General features: G+C 41.5%; 1 protein-coding gene across 3 annotated transcripts in view; it reads left to right on the top strand.

The window, feature by feature from the left end:
- Positions 1 to 22,155, top strand: part of PTPRB (protein tyrosine phosphatase receptor type B) — a 122,070-nt gene that overhangs the window by 79,797 nt on the left and 20,118 nt on the right. For all 3 annotated transcript variants that reach the window (XM_058308423.1, XM_058308421.2, XM_058308426.2), the window contains 11 exons: positions 508 to 789; positions 4,395 to 4,673; positions 5,223 to 5,372; positions 7,828 to 8,071; positions 12,707 to 12,813; positions 16,209 to 16,308; positions 17,120 to 17,203; positions 17,308 to 17,325; positions 17,448 to 17,529; positions 18,122 to 18,212; positions 18,764 to 18,840. In XM_058308423.1, coding sequence (XP_058164406.1) covers positions 508 to 789; positions 4,395 to 4,673; positions 5,223 to 5,372; positions 7,828 to 8,071; positions 12,707 to 12,813; positions 16,209 to 16,308; positions 17,120 to 17,203; positions 17,308 to 17,325; positions 17,448 to 17,529; positions 18,122 to 18,212; positions 18,764 to 18,840 — 1,514 coding nt within the window. The remainder of the gene's footprint in view (positions 1 to 507; positions 790 to 4,394; positions 4,674 to 5,222; positions 5,373 to 7,827; positions 8,072 to 12,706; positions 12,814 to 16,208; positions 16,309 to 17,119; positions 17,204 to 17,307; positions 17,326 to 17,447; positions 17,530 to 18,121; positions 18,213 to 18,763; positions 18,841 to 22,155) is intronic.

Below are 22,155 nucleotides of genomic sequence, written 5' to 3'. Positions count from 1 at the left end.
ATGGGATGCAGGGCAGTTACTGAGCTTTTATAAGCCTTAGAGTCCTCGTCAGTAAAATGGAAATAATTCATACTCATCATCATGTGTTGCTATGAGCAGTACTTCTTAATCGTTTCTATGTCTTGGGTACAAATAAATAATATTAATATATATATGCTGCACTGGGGTCAGTGAACAAGGCTATCTGCAACTGGACATAATTGTCTGTGGACTCCAGCCCTACTGTCCCAAAATCTGATGGAATCAATACTTCTGCACACTTGTAACCCATTTAGGTCATACTCATACTCCACAGCAGCTTATTTAGGAAGCTCTGGTTATGAGAATTAAAGACAAGTATACAGAGGACATGAGGACAGTGCCTTACATATAGTAAACACTCTACAGATTACATTGTCATATTATCTCTTCCTACAAAGTATATTAAAAATATGCCTGATGTCACTCAGCCATCCTTATTTGCATGCTATGGCACAGTTGTAATTTTTCACTTTCTCTTACATATAGCCCCAAGTCCTCCAAGTCTTATGTCATTTGCTGATGTTGCAAACACATCCCTGGCCATCACCTGGAAGGTGCCCCCAGACTGGACAGACTACGATGACTTTGAACTGCAGTGGTTCCCGAAAGATGCACTCACTGTCTTCAACCCCTATAGCAGCAGAAAATCAGAAGGACGCATTGTATATGGTCTTCGTCCAGGGAGATCCTACCAATTCAGTGTCAAGACTGTCAGCGGTGATTCCTTGAAAACCTACAGCAAACCGATTTCTGGATCTGTGAGGACAAGTAAGACATGTTTTGCCACATTTGGGTCTCTGATGGAGTAGGAAGTATGTTGCAACATCATATTCTGATGAGGCTTAGTTCAAATCCACATTTTCACTTGGGATTGGTTGGTTTTGAATTCAAGCAGAAACCTATACAGATCAGTTCATTCATCCAACATGGCAATAAAGAAATAATCTCTGCTCTCTTGGAGCTCCACAAATAGGTGACAGATAGTAAAATTAAATAGAAAATTGTAATTTGGGTCTGATGAGAGAAGTATATGGTAGATGGTATGGGCATCAACCCTGATGATACAAGGGGGCTTCCTATAAGAATATCCAAATTGAAGCCTAAGGAAAGAGCAGAATTCACCAGGTGTAGGTGGGGAGAGAAATGGAAAATACGCCAGGTAGTGAGAATAAAATATTCTAAGAGTCAGGGAGAAGAGAGGGATCTGCTAATAGAAGAACAGAAAGAAGTTTAATTAGCCGGAGTGATGATTAGGTCATAGACTGTATGGTGTACAATTGTAATGATTTTGAACATTCTCCTGAATCAATTGGAGCCACTGAAGGATTTCCAGAAGGATGTCATACTCTGATTTGCACTTTAGAAAGTCATTCTGAGTACAGTGCAGTGAATAGATTGAAAAGGGCAAAACTGAAAGCAGAGGAACCAGTTATGACATATTGCTATAAATCCTAGAGATAAATTACTTTAACTGTATACAACAAACCCCAAAGAACAAAGGTTTAAGAACCTAAGAACCTTAAGAACCTAAGTTCAAATATTTAATTTTCAATAATACCTTTAACATAGCTTCCAAGATCAATCAAATATTTATTGGTTGTTGATAAAACACATAGTTGAAAATTGGAAATTTTAGGAGCAGCTGCTTTATTTATTCAACAAACATTCATGCTGTAACAGGTGACACTTATGCTCCATATTGCATCCAAAGAGAAGTTTGGGATCAGATAGTTGTGAGTCAAGGACAATACATGAAAACAACCAGAGTTTTCATGTACAGCAAGCTCAGGAAGAGTTTCCAGTGGTTTATTGTAGCCTATGCTAATAGAATCACGATGCTCAGTTTAAAAGCTCATATAATTGCACAAGAGATGGCCTGGTCAGAGCACAGCTGGAACATTGTGTTCAATCCTGGATGCTCCAGTTTTAAGAGCAGCATCGGCTAACAGGGTATGCCCAGGAGGACAGGCACCTGCAGGAAGAGGGACTCAATGCTGTTTTCAGAAGGAATAGCTGGTGGAACCCTGAGGAGTATATGTTGGTATTGGGTTGGGCTGTAACAGAAAACCCAAAATAACAGAGCCTTAAACAAGATAGAGTTTATAATTATCATGTCAAATCATTCCTGCCAGTACTCTGTGCTCCAGCCGTGATAGATCATCCACCTTCCCACTCTTTCCAGCCTTACCCTTGGTGCCTATATTCATGGTTTTCTGTGTCCTAAATGCCTCTTGCCCAATATCTCACAAGATGTCATCTCTGCCATAAAACCTTTTCCTGACCCCTGCCTATCATTAAACCCGTCCCTCCTCAGAATCCCACAGTACCTTCTTTTCCTTATTTCTTCTGGTACATTCTTGTATTATAGCTATTTGGACTCATCTCCCTTCCTGAAGGTTACTGCTGATGTCTTATTCATCTCTTTGTTGTCCACAATCCCTAAAAGAGTGCATTGCATGTACTAGGTGCTAGATAAATATTTTCTTAAGGAAGAGAGATGCAAGCCAAGTCTTGGAAGGATGGGGAAGAGTAGAGAGAGGGAACTGAGAGATGAGATTGAAGCAAATTTCCATGTTATTCTTTCCCCATTTGTCAGAATTATGGATTAGGAAGAATCTTTTTTTTTCCTTCCCTTCTCCCTACCCCACTCTGCTGTTTTTGCTGTCTGTATCCATTTGCTGTGTGATCTGCTATATCTATTTCTCTTTTTGTCTTCTCTTCTCATCTTTCTCCCCTAGGGTTCACTGGGCTTTGATCCTGGGGACCTCTGATGTAGAGAAAGTTTCCCTGTCAATTGTGCTACCTCAGTTCCTGGTCTGTACTGTGCTTCACCTTGACCCTGTCCTTCATTTCTCTTTTGTTGCATCATCATCTTGCTGCGAGACTCACTCACGTGGACACTGGCTCACCATGCAGGCACTCACATGGGCACTCGGCTCACCATGTGGGCACTTGCACAGTCACTCAGCTCACCGCACAGGCACTGGCTCGCCACATGGCTTACCATGTGGGCACTCAGCTCACCGCACAGGCACTGGCTCGCCACGTGGCTTACCATGTGGGCACTCAGCTCACCGCGCAGGCACTGGCTCGCCACGTGGCTTACCATGTGGGCACTCAGCTCACCGCGCAGGCACTGGCTCGCCACGTGGCTTACCATGTGGGCACTCAGCTCACCGCGCAGGCACTGGCTCGCCACGTGGCTTACCATGTGGGCACTCAGCTCACCGCGCAGGCACTGGCTCGCCACGTGGCTTACCATGTGGGCACTCAGCTCACCGCGCAGGCACTGGCTCGCCACGTGGCTTACCATGTGGGCACTCAGCTCACCGCACAGGCACTGGCTCGCCACGTGGCTTACCATGTGGGCACTCAGCTCACCACGCAGGCACTGGCTCGCCACATGGCTTACCATGTGGGCACTCAGCTCACCACGCAGGCACTGGCTCGCCACGTGGCTTACCATGTGGGCACTCAGCTCACCACGCAGGCGCTGGCTCGCCACGTGGCTTACCATGTGGGCACTCAGCTCACCACGCAGGCACTGGCTCGCCACGTGGCTTACCATGTGGGCACTCAGCTCACCACGCAGGCACTGGCTCGCCACGTGGCTTACCATGTGGGCACTCAGCTCACCACGCAGGCACTGGCTCGCCACGTGGCTTACCATGTGGGCACTCAGCTCACCGCGCAGGCACTGGCTCGCCACGTGGCTTACCATGTGGGCACTCAGCTCACCACGCAGGCACTGGCTCGCCACATGGCTTACCATGTGGGCACTCAGCTCACCACGCAGGCACTGGCTCACCGCACGGGCATGCTTTCTCTTCTTCTTTTTCACCAGGAGGCCTCAGAAATCAAACCCGGGTCCCCCCACATAGTAGGCAGAGGCTTTATCACTTGAGCCACATCACTGGTAGATCTTTTAAGACATTCTCCAAGGCTGAAAGTAAAGGTATCTTCTGGTCTCAGCTGTGACTTGGTTTGAAGGGAGTTCAAAAGAGTAACAAGCGGTTAATTTTCAAAAAGTCACTATCATTGCTTGCTTCAAAGGCCAATTTTCCCCTTCTCCTGAAAAAGCTTTTTCCTTGTATAAAACCTCGTATGACTTAGCTGACATTTGTACACCTTGATATGAACTAGGAATTCATTCAGTGGCCCACAGATGTGGGAGTTTCAAAGTTGCAAATGCCAAGAATAAGAATTCCTATAGCTATGCAGGTGTCAGGAGAGGGTTGTATTCCAAATCAGTGCATCAGCCACTACTACTGTGGTTTACACATAGGTCCTAGGTCATCTTTATAATGAGTCCATCACAAACCGAGACAATGACCTATTCTACAAGTGTTTTTCTTTTCTTTTTTTTTTTTTAGAGCCAGACAAGATACAAAACCTGCATTGCCGTCCTCAGAATTCGACTGCCATTGCCTGTTCCTGGATCCCACCTGATTCCGACTTTGATGGGTATAGCATTGAATGCCGGAAAATGGATACCCAAGAAGTAGAGTTTTCCAGAAAGCTAGAAAAAGAAAAATCTCTGCTCAGCATCATGATGCTGGTGCCCCATAAGAGGTACCTGGTGTCCATCAAGGTGCAGTCGGCCGGCATGACCAGCGAGGTGGTGGAGGACAGCACCATCACAATGATAGACCGTAAGTGTCCCTGAGTCTACACGCAGCCGCCTGTCACTGGCGGGAGGGGCTCTGCGCCTGTCTCATGGTTTCCATCGCCGCTGTCCACCTGCATTCCGTTCACCTTCACTGAGCACGTCCTGTTGTCACTTGGAGCAGAGGACCTCAAAGGCACCTTGAAATGGAAACATTTCTGTTTGTAAAGTACCCTGGCAGCAAACAAGTTAAATGATCTTAAAGTACCTGAATGAGTTAGTGTTTAAATGCATCACTTTGCCTAATATAGTTAGAGCTGTAATGGAGCTTTTAAGCACTTTGATGCAAGAACTTCAGGAAATCCTGCTGAGAAGTTGTCTCCTTCATTATGTTTAATGTGTCCCTGGCAAATCGCTTCCTCTGCCTGCTTGCCTTCTGTAGAGGAGGAGGGTGTCTTGGTTACAGGCTCTTAACAGACACGCACACACACTCTATCTGAGGGAACTGCAGAGACTTAAGTTGCCCTGACTGTTGTTTATGACATGAAAGCTGAGTTGTGACCCCTCTTGGTTCCTTCTTCACTCCCTTTTCCAGGCCCCCCTCCTCCACCTCCACATATTCGTGTGAATAAAAAGGATGTGCTAATTAGCAAATCTTCCATCAACTTTACTTTCAACTGCAGCTGGTTCAGCGACACCAATGGAGCTGTGAAATACTTCACAGTGGTGGTGAGAGAGGCTGATGGTAAGTTTTCATGAATTAACTCTGCTGTAAGACACAGGATTACTTTCTCCAAGGTCACTTGGGGGCACTTTCTATCACAAGTTTTTAATTTGTATATCACCCAGATCTATCTCTGCTGGATGCAAGGACATGTAATGAAAAACTGCTCAAAAGCCTGTCAGCTATAAAGTCTTTTATCCACTGGCTTTAATTATTAAATGGGAGAATAATAATATAATAACAGCCACAACAACAATAATCATCGTCCTTTATTAAGCCTTTGCTTTGTGTCGGGTACTGTTTGTACTATTGACATATACTTACTGACTCATTCAATCCTTACACAATCCCATGAGAATGATACTATGAGTATCCCAATTTTATGAATAAGGAATCTGCAGCACAAAGCAATTTAGTAACTTGCCCGAGGTCACAAAGCTTGTAGTTGGAGAATTCAAAACGAGGCATTCTGACTTCAGATGTTGTACTCTTAAACCATGCTCACACCATTCAAAGCTTATACAATCAAATCAGTCGCTATAATGGGGTCTCCTGATTTCGTTCCTAGATGGGAGCAATACAAGCTGCTCACCCCTCTTTTATTCCACCCCTAAACAATATGCTTCAACTCTCTTCACCCTTCCCTATTCCAAATACCTCAACCAACCACACATTTCAAAATCACCCTCCTATTCACAGAAATATACAAAAGCTTGAAAGAGTGAAAAGATGATCATGGAAAAGCATTCCTCCTTTTCCTACTGAATTTTGAGTTGTTTGTTCCATTGTTAGTTTCTTAAATTATTCAATGTCTATCTAATTCCTCCAGACTGAGAAAATACTAGGTAATAATTATAGCATCCCAGAGACCCACCCAATACACTATTTAGCATTTGCCAAGGAGTGTTGTATTTGGATGCACACATGTCCATACATGCATTTGCTTTTGAGGTCTCATGTATATCTACAAAAGAGACACTGGGCCTGGAATAGCATTGATATATTTTACATTCCTTATATTTTTCAATACATGATGGTTTTGACTCATTTGAGGTCAAGAGGGGATCTTCCAACCTAATAAGTGCTAGAACTATTTCTAGGCTAAATAGCACTGCCATCTTGATTTAGTATTTTCATCTCACGGGATATCTAACAGTCGATGTGTTTTTACTTTTTATTTAATTGTACTAAAACTGATTATGCATAATTAGTTAAATAATTTTAAGGGCCAGTGGTGCATCCCAGATTTCCTCATGCCTCATAATTGGATATATATTAGTGAACTGTAGAACGACTTTAGATTTAATTAAGCTGCAATGAATATATTGTTTTTTTACATGAAGAGTAGTTAGTGACCAAAAAGGAAGTCACACTTCAGCAAGCAACCTGGTGTTCTCCAGCTGGATTTCAGTTATCAATGTCCATGGTGATAGATCATGCTCCCCCCGTGATCCAAGATAACAGTCCATCTCGTGCAAATGTCCTTGACAGCATGTATGCTCATCCTAATGGCAAAATTCCTCTGCAACTGCTACTAACCAAAAGAATATTTCCAAGACCCACTCATTTTGAGCAAATTTTGTTGAAACCAGAGTCCAGAATGCTAGGATGAACCCCCAAAGTACCACTCCTTGAAGTGCATTGTAAATGGTATCTGATCTCTATACTGTCTATCTTCCTAATTATGCTTTCCTCCAGGCAACAGCACAATTAGCTTTGTAGTGCCAAAACACACAGCAGGCTGGGGGCGGGGGTGAGGGGGGAAGAGTGCTGGGAAGTATTCTGAGTGACGGGCCAAATCTGAGCCAAGATTAAACTGTACTCAAGATAACAGAGAGCCGTACACGGAGCAATTATCAGACCAGGCGTGGCATGTGGAGTGTGCCGTGTGGGACAGACTGCTCTGGCCCAGGACATGATTTCTCTTATCGTTCCCTATTTCCCAGGTCACAGGGATTTCCTTATTAGCTCAGCTACAATGGTTATTGGCAAGATAGTGAGCTTACTGAGTTGACCCTCACAATGGGAATTGTTCAACTTTCTTGAGTTGTGGGACATGATATCATTTGTTTGATGCCTTGGGCTACCTTCTCTCACACACACTCTTTTTTTCTAGGAAAATGATTGCATATGTGTGTGTGCATATGTGTATATTTAAATACATTTATTTATTTTAGGAAATGCCAATTAAAACTAAATTCATTATGTAAATATCGCCACTGAATTGTATGCTTAAAAATGGTTAAAATGACAAATTTTACATTACATATACATTATGACAATGAAAAAATAATAAAATAAATTTAATTTAATTAGGATAATTTGACAGCGACCCTTAAGATCACAGAGCCTGTGCTCTGGGGATGGCCAGAGATAGTGCCCAGGTGAGGAGGCAGCCTCAGAAGCCCAGTTAGAAATCACTGAATCCCGAAGGTCACAACAAAATCAGCCCTCACCTGCAGCTTTCTCCCTCCAGGCAGTGATGAGCTGAAGCCAGAACCACAGCACCCCCTGCCTTCCTACCTGGAATATCGGCACAATGCCTCCATTCGAGTGTATCAGACCAATTATTTTGCAAGCAAATGTTCAGAAAGTCCTGACAGCAACTCCAGGAGTTTTAACATTAAGCTTGGAGCTGAGATGGACAGCCTGGGTGGAAAATGCGATCCGAATCAGCAAAAATTTTGTGATGGACCACTGAAGCCGCGGACTGCCTACAGGTTAGATATATTACTGTTATTTCACTTGAAGGGACATGGTGCATTGCTGGGTATGCAGCTGTCTGAGCATGTGATGCACAGGGGCTCCTGTAGATTAATAGCTTGTGTTACAAGAAGGCTCTGCATTTTACTGGGTCATTTATAGTAGTTGGGTTCCTGCCTCCATTGGCAGGGAATGTGTCGAAGAAGTCCTTCAACATTTTGCAAAAGCTCCAATTCATTATGTGAATGGAAGCTTCTTTTTTTTTTTTTTTGAGATTTATTTTATTTATTTCTCTCCCCTTTCCCCGTGTTGTCTGCTCTCTGTGTCCATTTGCTGTGTGTTCTGAGTCCGCTTGCATTATCAGGCGGCACTGGGAATCTGTCTCTTTGTTGCGTCATCCTGCTGCGTCAGCTCTGTGTGTGTGTGGCGCCATGTGTAGCACCACTCCTGGGTGGGCTGTGCTTTCTTCACGCAGGGCAGCTCTCCTAGCAGGGCGCACATCTTGTGTGTGGGGCACCCCTACACGGGGGCACCCCTGCTTGGCACGGCACTCTTTGCACACAGTTGCACGGCATTGGGCCAGCTCACCACACAGGTCAGGAGGCCCTGGGTATCGAACCCTGGACCATCCATATGGTAGGGGAACACTCTATCAGTTGAGCCATGTCCGCTTCCTGGAAGCTTCTTAATAGATTGTTCTTTCTCCTACAATTTCGTTAATATGAGTCAAATCAATTACTGTGTAAACTACTGTGAGAATGTCCAAGTAGAAAGACTGAGTTTTGGGAGACACAAAAAACTTTAAATTTTATCTTCCACTTTTTCTGAGGAGCACTGAGTAGCCAACTCTGCCTAGGACTCACCACAACCTGCTGTTGCCACCCCAGCTGAGGCTGGCAAACTTAGGAATGCTTAGAAGAAGAAACCACATGAGTCTGTACCCTGCAGAATATAAGCTCTCTTACAGAACAAAGGAGAAACATAAGCAAGATGAGAAAACTGGGGTCTTTCAACTCCTGAAGAGATCCCTCAGTGCCCTCATTATTTGAGCTCAAGGAAGCTTGAGCAAATATCTCCCAAATGGGAGAATTCTGAATTGAAAAGTTGAGACTGTTTTGTTTTGTTTATTTGTTTGCTTTTGGAGAGGTAAGCGACCATAACAGCCGAGGTCCTACAGAGAAAGCCTGGATTTGAGTTCTATCTCTGCCACTTTTTAGCTACATGACATTCTAAACAGAATTTCCGTTCTGGAATCCTCACTTTTTTCATCTGTGAAACATCACAGGGCTGTTGCGAGCAGTAAAGTGTGTGAGAGCCAATCTGCTCACAGCCCTTTCTAGATCAGGACTCCCAGTGGCTTCCACTCCCTTCCAGGAGCAAGTCCAGGTTCCTGAGCAGCTACACAAGGCCCTCATGCTCTCCATCTCCTTGCCACTACAGCCTTCCTCCCACTTGCCATGTCCTTTGGCTATACCTCACTCCTCCAGGTTCCCTTGAATGTGACATGGCTCTCTCATATGTGTGAGTCTTTGCACGTTCTTTTCACTGTCTTTGGGATGCCTTCCATTCCCTTGTCTGGCTGGTGAATTCTGTCACTGCAGTTGAACTTTAGATCTTCTCAAACCCTTCAACCTATTCCTCTACAGTCTTCCCTCATGTTAGTAAAATATTATCTCATTCTTCCAATTGTTCCCTAAGCAGAACACATAGTATCTTTTTTTCATACTCCACATCCAACTTCAAATATTTCAGTTCTCCCTTTGAAATAGCCAACCCATCTCACCACCTTCACCATCACTCTGGTCCAGGCCACCGTCATCTCCCAAAGGGACTGCTACAGTAACCTTCCAACTCGTTTCCCTTCTTCTCCAGGCAACAGCACAATTAGCAGCACAGTGTAGCAGCAGCAAGAGCAATCCCAATGAACACCTTCCAGTGGCTTCCCATCTTTCCCAGAACATAAGTCCTTACCATGATCCAGATTCTTACATGGTCTGGCTCCCATCTATCTCTCTGACTGCATCCGTTACCACTTCCTTCCTTGTTTACTGTGCTCCAGTCACGCTGGCCTCCTTGCTGATCCTCAGACACACTGAGCATAATCCTCAGAGCCTTGAACCTGCTACTCCCTCTACCTGGAATCAGATGTCGCTCCCTCCCTCACTTTATTCTGGTTTCTGTGCAAGCGTCTTTTTGTCAAGGAGATCTTCATTGCCAATAATGAATAAAAATAGTCCCACACATTTTATTCCCATTATGTTCCATCTCTCTTGGATTGCTCTTTTCTTTTTTGTTTTCTACTTTTTATTTTGCACTACTTTCAAACTTACCAGACAGTTACAAAAGTAATACAAACCCCATATAGAGAGCTTGCGTTTTCTCTGATGTTTTCTTTGTAATTACCATAAGGCTTAGATTTTAACAACATTCTCCTTTGCTTTGATACCAACTTAATTTCAATAGAAAACACAAACTATACCCCTCTGTCTCCCTACCTTTATGTAGTTCTTATCACCAATAACTTTTAATGTGTTATGGGTTCAAAACCAATGATTAGTCATTAAGTTTTATGCATTTGTCTTTTAGATCCTTTAGGTAGTGAAATGAAGTTACAAACCAGAAATACATGGAGTTACTCATTTCGCTACCCTCACCAGAGATCTTTATTTCTTCATGTAGCTTCACTCTATTGTCGATTGTCCTTTCCTTTCAATCTGCAGTTCTCTTTAGCCTCTCTGATAGGGCTGATCTAGTAAGACAATTTTGCTACATACAGAATTCTTGGTTGGCAATTTTTGCTTTCAGCACTTTAAATATGTCACCCCACTGCCTTCTTGCCTCCTTGATTTCCCATAAGAACTCTGAACTTAATCTTATTGAGGGTCCCTTATTAGTGACATGTTGTTTCACTCATGCAGTTTTCAGGATTTTTTCTTCATCTTTAGTATTCAATAGTTTGATTATAATATGGCACAGTGTGGGTCTATTTAGGTTTATCTTATTTGGAGTTCATTGAGCATCTTGGATGTGTATATTCATGTCTTCTGTTAAATTTGGGAAGTTTTCAGCCATTATTTCTTTGAATATTGAATAGCTCCAATCTGTTGTTGAATTCCTATAAGGAATTTTAATTTCTGTTACTGTGGTCTTTATACCCTGTTTGGTTCCTTTTCATAGTTTCCATGTCTCTATTAATATTCTCTTTGTTGGGAAACGGACTTTGGCCCAGTGGTTAGGGCGTCCGTCTACCATATGGGAGGTCCGCGGTTCAAACCCCGGGCCTCCTTGACCCGTGTGGAGCTGGCCATGTGCAGTGTTGATGCGCGCAAGGAGTGCCGTGCCACGCAAGGGTGTCCCCCGCGTGGGGGAGCCCCACACGCAAGGAGTGCGCCCGTGAGGAAAGCCGCCCAGTGTGAAAAGAAAGTGCAGCCTGCCCAGGAATGGCGCCGCCCACACTTCCCGTGCCGCTGACGACAACGGAAGCGGACAAAGAAACAAAAGCAGACAAAGAAACAAGATGTAGCAAATAGACACCAAGAACAGACAACCAGGGGAGGGGGGGAAATTAAATAAATAAAAAAATAAAATAAAAAAATCTTTAAAAAAAAAAAAATATTCTCTTTGTGTTACACTATCATTTTCCTGATTTCCTTTAGTTCTTTGTCCATGTTTTTGTTTAGCTCTGAGCATATTTAGGACATTTTTAAAGTCTTTTTCTGGTATGTCCCAGGTCTGATCCTTCTCATTGCTAGTTTCTAATGCTTTATTCTTGCCCTTTGTCTGAGCCATCATTTCCTATTTCTTTGTATGTTTTGTAATCTTTTGTTGAAACCTGGACATTTTAATGTGTTATCAATGGAATTTAGATTCTGAAACATCTGTTCCTTAAGTATGGATCCAGCTAGTATTAAGACAGGACTTCCCTTGAATGCCAGGAACTAATTTTTTAAAGAAGTCTTTGCATTTCTACCTGTGCAAGTACTCTCCTTCAGGGTTTATTCATGCAATGAATTTGGAGAATAGCTCCAAAGCATGAGGGTCTCTACAGTCCTTTCTGTGTGTGCTCTTGTCTGGGTCATGCATGTGTAGCTCTAGGAATTCCCTGCTTACACAGTTCTGATGTTATCTCTTCTTAAGGAAATGGTTTCCTAACATTCCTGGGGACTGCACTGTATGTCCCACAGCTAAAAATCCCTTGCCCCAGGCAGCACAATATTTTATATTGCATGATATTTTATAGGAGCACTCAGTGAGCTACCTTCTACACACAGGGCAAGTTCTGGTATGGCATGTCCTCAGGCCACTACCAGACTGCTCTTTTCTTTTTCATAGCACATATCAACTGACAGGTTATATTTGTGTTGTTATTACCTGACTTCCTCAAGATAATATAAGCTCATGGAGAGAAGGGACTTTGGTTCCTTGCAGTATCCTCAGCTCCTAGAACAGGCTTTGACACATAGTAGGGGCTCAATAAATATTTGATGAATGAGAGAATAAATGAATGAATGTACAAACCTATCCATTCCATAATTCATACCACATATCCACTGACTAGATGCTGACCCTGTTTCTGCTGGAAGACATTTTTCAGCCTGCCCTAATGTGATCAGTCATTAATTTGAACTTAAATACATTGTTTTTCATTTCAGAATCAGCATTCGGGCTTTCACACAGCTGTTTGATGAGGACCTGAAAGAATTCACCAAGCCACTCTATTCAGACACATTTTTCTCTCTGCCTATTACCACTGAGTCGGGTAAGGCTTATCTTTCCATCAACTACCATGAAACCTACAAGGGCCTCTAGTGGGGAGCTGTGGTGACTTGGTTGAGGGTGGCAGGAAACATTTCTGTTCTATTTGGAATTTAATCTTTATGAAATTGTGGATTGATGTGAATTAGAGGAATTGGTCAATTATGTAAAAGAATGGCCTGAAAAGAGATTAATCTAGGGGGAAAAAAGCGTAAGTACGTGATTTTTTTCTATTAAAAATGAATTTTTAAAAATACTGACTGGAAAATATCACAATCAAGAACTTGCACAGGTCAAAATGTAAGTTGGACAAAGGTGTTCCATTATTGTAAGTGGGAATGCATATATATATTTACATAGAAATGCATAGAATAAAAGATTAGAAGAAAAAAACCCAATGTATTAACAATGAGTATTTCAAATAGTGAGATTATATGTGATTTTTCTTTTTGCTTATTTATACAGTATAAAACATGTGTTAATTTAAAAGTTTTACATAAATTTATGAAAGAAATCTCTATAGTGAGTTGGAGGGAAAGTCTGAGTAATAATAATAGCTAATGTTTACTAGTCACCTTCTCTGTAGAGATACAGTTTTAAGCTTTTTACGTAGAATAACTTATCTATGTCTTATTACAACTTTTCAAGGAAGCTACTATTATTATCCCTGTTTTAAAGGTGAGGACTGAGGCACCAAGAGGTTAAGTTATTTGCCCAAGCTGGCAGAAGTATTTTTTGCCTGACCTCTTAACAGCTGTACTTCATTATCTCTAAGTATTTCCATAATGCTTGGAATAACATCATTTTTCATCAGACTGTTCCTGAGACCATTATCTGCCCCCACCTTTCCCTGTAGCCAGTGTTCTACAATGCTCACTCTCGGGAAGTTCTGCTTTATAGCCCACAGTCTGTTATTCTGTATGAGAGTGATGCTTTAGTCTCATAAATGCCTCTATTTCTTTATGCCAAATAAAGGGATAATCTCCCTATTCTTCAAATCTTTAGGGAAATCAGAACACAGCTAAGGGGATTTAGATGTGTTTGCTTAAAAGTTAATGTTAGGTAGGGGGTTTGTAAACATAATTCTTTTCTATTTGAAATATTTTTTGAAAACAAAAATTGTATGTCATCAGTAAAGGAAGATAGTAAACATGCATTCAAAACAGAATATTAGCCCTACCAAAAAATATATTGTGTTGATTTGATGGGTCCTAAAAAGCAATATTGAAGAAATGGGCTTAAAATGCAATATCAAAACTGGACTCTTCCTCAGAGAAGAGGACATGGTTCAAGTAGTTGAGCTCCTGCCTCCCACATGGGAGGTCCCAGTTTTGGTTCCCGGTGCCTCCTGAAAAAACAGAAACAAACAACGAGCAAAACAAACAAAAAAACAAAAAAACCAACTCAGGGAAGGTGATATGGCTCAGTGTTGACTGCCAGCTCCCCACATACAAGGTCCCAAGTTCAATCCCCAGCCCCCAGTACCTCAAAAAACAAAACAAAACCAAAAAATTGGACTCTTCCATAGACATAAATAAAAGCACTTAAACAATAAAACTCACAGAAAAAAATACAGGTGTATATCTTAGAAGAAAATATAGGTGTAAAATATAGGTGCCAAGGTTTCTTATATATGTCACCAAAAGCACAATTCATTAAAGAAAAAATTGATAAGTAGAACTTCATCAAATTAAAAACTTTTGTGCTTCAAGAAAGTGAAAAGAAAACTGACAGAATAGGAAAAAATATTCACAAATCATATATCCAATAAGGAACTGTTTTCCAGAATACATAAATACCTCAATAATAAAAAGACAAATAACCTAATTAAAATTGGGCAAAGTGAGTTTTTCCTTATATTTAAGTACTTTACTTGTGTCACTGTATTTGAGGATCAGTAGAGGGTGGGCTGACTCTGAGAATGTTTGTGTTAGTTCTGCCACCAGTTTCTTGCTTTCTTATGAACCTTCCTCTGGTTCCGGATCCATACCAATTTGATACTATTTTCTAATGTGGTAAACTGTCCATCAGTTTAACAGATGGATTGATGCAGGGTTTTTCCCCAAGAAATTTCAAAAAATGTACAATAATGATTCATGCATTAAGGAAAAGAAAAAGAAAAAGAAAACACCAGGCAAAGGCCTGAATAGACATTTCTCCAAGGTAGATCTACAGCTGGCCAATAAGCACATGGAAAGATGCTCAACATCATTAGTCTTTGGGGAAATGCCTCAAAAAAAGAGACTATAACAAGAATTGGTATGCATGTAAAGAAATTGGAACCCTCTTACAGCACAGATGGAAATGTAAAATTCACTTTGAAAAACAGTTGGCAGTTCCTCAAATGTTTAAACACAGAATTACATATGACCCAGCAATTACATACGTAGGTCCCCACTCAAGGAACATGAAAACATATGTCCAGACAAAAAGGTGTATACCAATGTTCATAGCAGCGTTTCATAATAACCAAATATCTGTAAACCGATGAGTAGGTAAACAAAATGTGATACATCCACACAATAGAACATTATTCCACCTTAAGAAGAAATGAAGTACTGATACATGCCACAACATGGATGAACCTTGAAAATTAATAATGCTAAAAATAAAAGAAGCCAGACACAAAAGGCCACATTGTATGATTCCATTTATATGAAATGTTGAGAACAGGTGAATCTAAAAAGACAAAGAGAGTAGATTAGTGGTTGCTACGAGCTGGGGGAAGAATGGGGAGTAACTGCTAATGCATATGGGTTTCTTTTGGGGGTAATGAAATGTTATAAAATTGATTATGCTGATGGTTGCATAACTCTGTGACTATACTAAAACTTACTGACTTTTATAATTTAAATTGGTGTATTGTATGATATGAGAATTTAATCTCAATAAATCTGTTTTTAAAAATGGGCTACTCATATCTGTTCATGAACTCTCAGTGGCAGTATCATACGTCATAATTAAAATGAGATTCCTTTAAAAGAATCCACGGCCAATTCACTGAATTTGCCAAAATCCCAGATGCTTTGTAACATGTTTCATTCTAATGAAATAGCATTTTTAACTTGGCGGCAAATTACATGTTCTCCATTTTAAAAGCTGGCCTTTATCGTAATCTTTACATACAAGCACAAATGAAATCCATAATTCCTTTATAAGCTAAACACCATTTACTTCAAAAATACAATGACCATACTGGCCAGAGGGTAGTAGCAGGGGTTGTATCCTCATCCTCTCAACTGCAAACTCCTATTTGGATACTCAAATGCCACAATGTGGCATCTCTTGAATTGTGCTTGTTATAATGCTCCTTGGGAGAGAGGAGCCAGTAGCTGTCTTACTGGTTCCTTAGCACTCATTTCCCATCTGGGTTTGTTGTTTCCGTCTGGGTTACTGTAGAGCCCTTATTTGGAGTTATCGAAGGTGTGAGTGCTGGCCTGTTCTTAATCGGCATGCTGGTGGCTGTGGTTGCCTTATTCATCTGCAGACAGAAAGCGAGGTGAGTGTAAAAACCTTTGGTGATTGGGCCCACAACCTAAAAGACAAAACTGAAAATGTCCCTTTGCCTGAAAAGGAAAAAAGGAAATAATTTAAGTTTCTCAATAAAACAAAAGTCAAACTCTAAAATCATGACTTGGGTTTTTTCATCTCCTCCATTTATTATACGACCAAGGAATTCTACCTCTATCCAATGACTGAGGGACCATCGGTAGCTTCATTTGAATGTTAAATAACTACTTTTGCACAGGATAAAAACATTTTCATGTGACTCAGTCTCCTCCTGAAGACAGAGATATTTGCATATTGTTTACTCAAGTGCTTTTCTGAATTGTGTGAAAGTATAGTTGCTGTCAGCATTTTGTGGCTCATATCTGCCATCTAAATGTAAGAAAGGACAAAAAAATAACCAAACAGCATGTGGTCCCAATACTCTGCCCTCTTCTTTGATAGAACTTCTTTTATTTAGCACATTGTCCTCTCTCTTGCAGTCATGTCTTGCATCTGAGGTTTACTGTTGTTTTTTAAGAAAGTTTTATTGAGAGCGTGGGAAGTGATTATGACCTGTAGCCAAAAACCAGGAGACAAATGCTCCGCTATTGCACAGATCCGTTTTTGAGTGGGAAAATCTATTTCTTTTCATGTTCTTCATTCCCTTTCCTTCCCTCAAGAAGATGTTGGCTAAGAGTAAATCTACATGAACACTGAAAAATCCATATTAGCACAAACATGCACAGCATAACCATAAATGGAAAAATTTGTTCAAATCAAGCTCAATAATCAGAACAAAAATTCTCTGCCTTATATTTCAGCCATGGTCGAGAAAGGCCCTCTGCCCGCCTGAGCATTCGCCGGGATCGACCATTATCCGTCCACTTGAATCTAGGCCAGAAAGGGTAACCACCACATTTTCCTTCACATAATTTATTGGAAAGATGAGTGGCTTGTATTATGTGAGATTTGCTAACAGGGTCTTTCTTCTTTTGGCTTCCCTTCACAGTAATCGGAAAACATCTTGGTAAGAGAGAACATTAATTACTCTATTCTCTGCTTTTGGAATGTGGACTATTCAGATGGGTAATGGCATTTTCCCTTTTCTTTAGTAACTTTCTTTTCTTTTTGTTACATTTTTAATTATAGCCCAATAAAAGTGAATCAGTTTGAAGGGCACTTCATGAAGCTCCAGGCTGACTCCAACTACCTTCTGTCCAAGGAATACGAGGTAGGACTCAGATACAGTAATGCTTTAGCACCCATAGGCCTTTGTATAATCTCCCTCCTAAATAGCAGAAACCCAGGCTGATTGGGCTCAGGAGTTAGGGTGATGCTTAGTAGCTCAGCGGAGTGCTCTTTTACGCCTGAAGCCATTCCCGGTGTGATATGCCACCTTGTTTTAGAGGGCAGATTGAGCTCTGGTGTAGCACAACAAATGGAGGGCTACTTGAATTTCTTGAATGGACACATTTCAGGTGCAAACCTAATGCCGTTTGACCTAGACATTTGCTTGACTGGGAGACAATGTGGTTTGCAGAGAAGTGACCAGGTTTTGAATGATTCCCAGCTTTGCCACCTGTGCAACCTGGGGCAAATTAGTTATCCTCTTGAGCCTCCATCTGCTCTTCTATAAATTGGAGATAAGAATTCCTCCCTTGTGGGGCTGTTGTGCGATCTAATGCACATCAAATGAAAGGCATTCCACAAACAGTAGCCAGTGTTACTATTTTTATATTCTTATGTATCTCAACAAGTGTGTGATTTGCCTTATTCCATTCCATATTCTGCTACTTGCAAACTTTTTTTTTTTAACCTGATAGGACTTAAAAGACGTTGGTAGAAACCAATCATGTGACATTGCACTGTTGCCAGAGAACAGAGGAAAAAATCGATACAACAATATACTGCCCTGTAAGTCTGGAGTTGAAATTTGTAACACTGTCTTCCTCTAGCCATTCTCCTCTTTTGCAGGAATAAAATGGGACTGAAGACATATGGTATGGCTGGGTATGGAAGATCTCAGGCTCTGAATGCCTGTACAAAGAAATAACTTGCATGATAGTGCCCTTCCCACCAGAGGAGTAATGACCAGCTTAAATTCTGGTTATGAGAGACCTCTTGTGCTGCTGATGTTACACCATGTGGTCCTCCTGCTTCTCCTTGGAGACCTAATAACAGAAATGGAATTAACAAAGTCTCTAGTTATGGATTATTATTTGTTTTTACCCTATTGGGTGACACAATAGAGTGTAGTTTTTCTGAATTGTGTTCCTTCTAGCAGTGAGTAAAAGGGAGGTGGCTACACCGTTAGGCAACTCTCAATGTCCTGCAAAGGAAAGCACAGATGGAGTTTCAAATGCACTTGGCTTTTGTGGTGTTTGTTAAAGGGCACACCCCTCAGGCAATAGGAGAACTACCACCAAGCCTCCGTGATAAATCTCTCTCAATCAACTTCTTCCCAGATGATGCCTCGCGTGTGAAGCTGTCCAATGTAGATGACGACCCTTGCTCTGACTACATCAATGCCAGCTACATCCCAGTAAGTGAACCATTGGACCACCCTGCCCAGGGATGAAGCTTTGCTAGGTGGCTGCTCTGGAAATGATTCTTCTCCTCATTTCAAGGTCTGGAAACATTTATAGGTTTTAAAAGACCATGTCTGTTGCCTTCAGACCAACAGTGCCTGATTGCGACACAATGTGGGGGTCCAGTTCAATCACTGCTGAGGCCCATTTTTCACACTAGTTTATATGAGCCCAGAATGCATTTTCTAAGGTCATTTTCTCTGTGCAGCCCCTGCCAAAGATTAAATCTCCCTAAGGAAGCTGTGCCTCCTCCATTTGCTAGGTTACCTAGCTAGGATAGCCAATTCCATGTCATTTGTATGTTTAAAAACCACAATCATAACTCAAGGGTTGTGTCAAACTGTTGGGCTCTGCTTCTGGCTTGTATCATGCCAACTTCCTGCAGCATTCTATGGTGGAAATACCTTTAGGGTCAGACAAATCCAGGTTTGAATTCCATCTCCATCTCTTGCTGACTCTGTGACCTTGGGCAAGTTTTATCTTCTCTCTGAGTCTCCATTTCCTTTTCCCAAAAAATGAAGCTAATAATATTTACCTCAAACAATGATTCATTCATTCAACAAGTACTAAGTAAGTGCTAACTATAAGTTGAACGCTGTGTGCAGGCACAGGATCAGATGGGGTCCTGACCCTAAAGAGATTCTCAGAAGAACTGGGGCATCAGGAAGTTACAACACCATGAGAATCATTCTAGAAAGGCTCCTCCAACATTCATGTACACAGCATCATATGGAAATCTTGCTAAAATGCAGATTTTGATTCAGTGGGGCTGCGGTGGAGCTTGGGATTGAGCATTTCTTTTTTTTTTTTAGATTTATCAATACTTTTAATGCATTTGTGTTTCAGATATTGTAAGAAATAAAAAGTGGCATTACATTAAAAAAAAATACCATACACTAGAACTTGCCTTCATAATTACAGTTATCTTTCTTATTTCTTTTTTGTCTTTGTTTTTTTTAATGTTACATTAAAAAAATATGAGGTCCCCATATATACCTCCCACCCCTCTCCTCCCCCCATAACAACAACCTCCTCCATCATCATGAGACATTCATTGCATTTGGTGAATACATCTCTGAGCACTGCTGCACCTCATGGTCAAGGGTCCACACCACAGCCCACACTCTCCCACAGTCCACCCAGTGGACCATGGGAGGACATACAATACCTGGCAACTGTCCCTGCAGCACCACCCAGGACAATTCCAATGCCCAAAAATGCCACCACATCACATCTCTTCCTCCCACTCCCTACCGCCAGCAGTCACTATGGCCACTTTCTCCACACCAATGCCACATTTTCTTTGATTACTACTAATGACAATAGTTTATGAATAGAATATCAGTAAGTCCACTCTAACCCATACTCTATTCCTCCATCCTGTGGACCTTGGAATGTTTGTGTCCACTCCACATCTATATCAAGAGGGGGCTTAGATTCCACATGGATGCTGGATGCAATTCTCCTGCTTTCAGTTGCAGGCAGTCTTGGCTCCCTGGTGTGGTGGTTGACCTTCTTTACCTCCATGTTAGATGAGTGGGGTAAATCCAATAATCCAGAGTGTAAGAGTTGCAAGTCTGTTGAGGCTCAGGGCCTGGCTATCACATGGTCAGTCCAGAGATTCAGGTCCCCTGGGTATACACTAAACCCAAGCACCAACTACAGTTCTGGTAAAAGTAACAGGAGAGGCTTGTGGACAAAGATAACATCTGAGTCCGGCTCCATCACACAGAAACACCAACTCCAAAGAAGGGCCGACTGACATGGCACTGAACTCCATCTGCCATGACCATAGAACCTGTGGGTCTCTGTAGCCCTCAGTAGAACCAATACCTGGGGTTGTATCTACTTTATCTGTCTCTGGGACTCTGCTCAGGTGTGCATAATGGCAACCCCTCTAATAACCTCCCGGCTCTTTTTGGAGACTCATAGCCATATAAACTCATTTGTCTTTTCCATTTCCCCCTTTTATTCAGATCAAAGAGCATTTTTAACTCCTGGTATTATGTGTAGACTGAGATATTCTGCTGGTCCGAGTAGATCCTTTTATTCAAGGTCATTTTCTAGTTACATCATCAGCTACTTGGCAGTAATCCCTCGGTGCCAGGGAGACTCCTCCCAGTAGTCATGTCCCATGCTAGGGGGGAGGCTACTCATTTACATGCTGAGTTTAGCTTTGAGACTGGCCACATTTGAGCAATACAGAGGCTCTCAGGAGGTAAATCTTAGGCACCCTGCAACTCTAGGCTTTGTTCTTATTTCAGGTGCACAGGCTTACAAGCCTAGTCATTAGTATCAAGGGCTCATTGTCGGACCTTCCTTTTTTTTTGGACTTTGCCGTTGCACTTGGGGGATTGTTGCTGTTCCTTTAGGGACTGTGATAGAGCTCCCCTGGCTAGGAACTCAGCACTCCTTCAGTTGTTGTTTTTAATTGTAACCACTATGAAAATATCCAAACATTTTTATGTGCCCTTGATAAATGCCCTGGAGAACTCCCTGCCAACCCTGTGTCTCCTGTCAATAACATCCCACATCAATATTCCTCCCCTGCCATTGTTGAACCTCTCTGTGATTCAAAACTTCTTCAAAAATGAAGCCCAGTATATTGCCAGGTTCCATTAATAGTAAAATGGAATGTAATGATGAGTTAAAGGTTAGATATAGAATACATATTAATTTAGAAAAATTAAGGTAAAAATAAATTGGGGTATCAAAAAATTTAAAAATGCAAAAGCTTTCTTTGTGATGTTTTGCCTTCCATCATTGCAATAAGCGTTGCCCTGTATGCAAATTGGCAAGCAACTTTTTCCGTCTTTTCCTCAGTGTCTGCATCCTTTTTTTTTTCCCTAATTATTAAGCTTATCTTCACAAAAGTTTTAGATCACAGTAATTCATATGTATAATATACAGTACTCCCCCATATCCAACATAAAACCCTTTCCCTTCCACAGCAATAATCTTTTTACATATTCATACTATATTTACTGAAACTGATGTACAGATAATGAGACAATAGCTTTCAAATAAGGTAACATTTGGGTTTACATTGTGGTTTATATTTTAGACTGTACAATTTTCTAAATTTTTAGTTATCTTGTGTTTTACATTATGATTTACATTTTAGCCTATCAGCCCCTGTATATTTTTGGTGTAATTTAACATGTCCTATATCCACCCTTGCGTAATCTTGTGGAACACTTCTATTGCCCACACAGTTACACTGGTTCTATCTATTCAATACCTCTTTCCCCCTCCCCTTAGGGCCCACA

The sequence above is a fragment of the Dasypus novemcinctus genome, chromosome 12 (genome assembly GCF_030445035.2).
Source record: "Dasypus novemcinctus isolate mDasNov1 chromosome 12, mDasNov1.1.hap2, whole genome shotgun sequence".
Taxonomy (NCBI): domain Eukaryota; kingdom Metazoa; phylum Chordata; class Mammalia; order Cingulata; family Dasypodidae; genus Dasypus; species Dasypus novemcinctus.
Note: the sequence above shows the minus strand (reverse complement) of the source record. Positions and strands in the feature narration are given on the sequence as shown.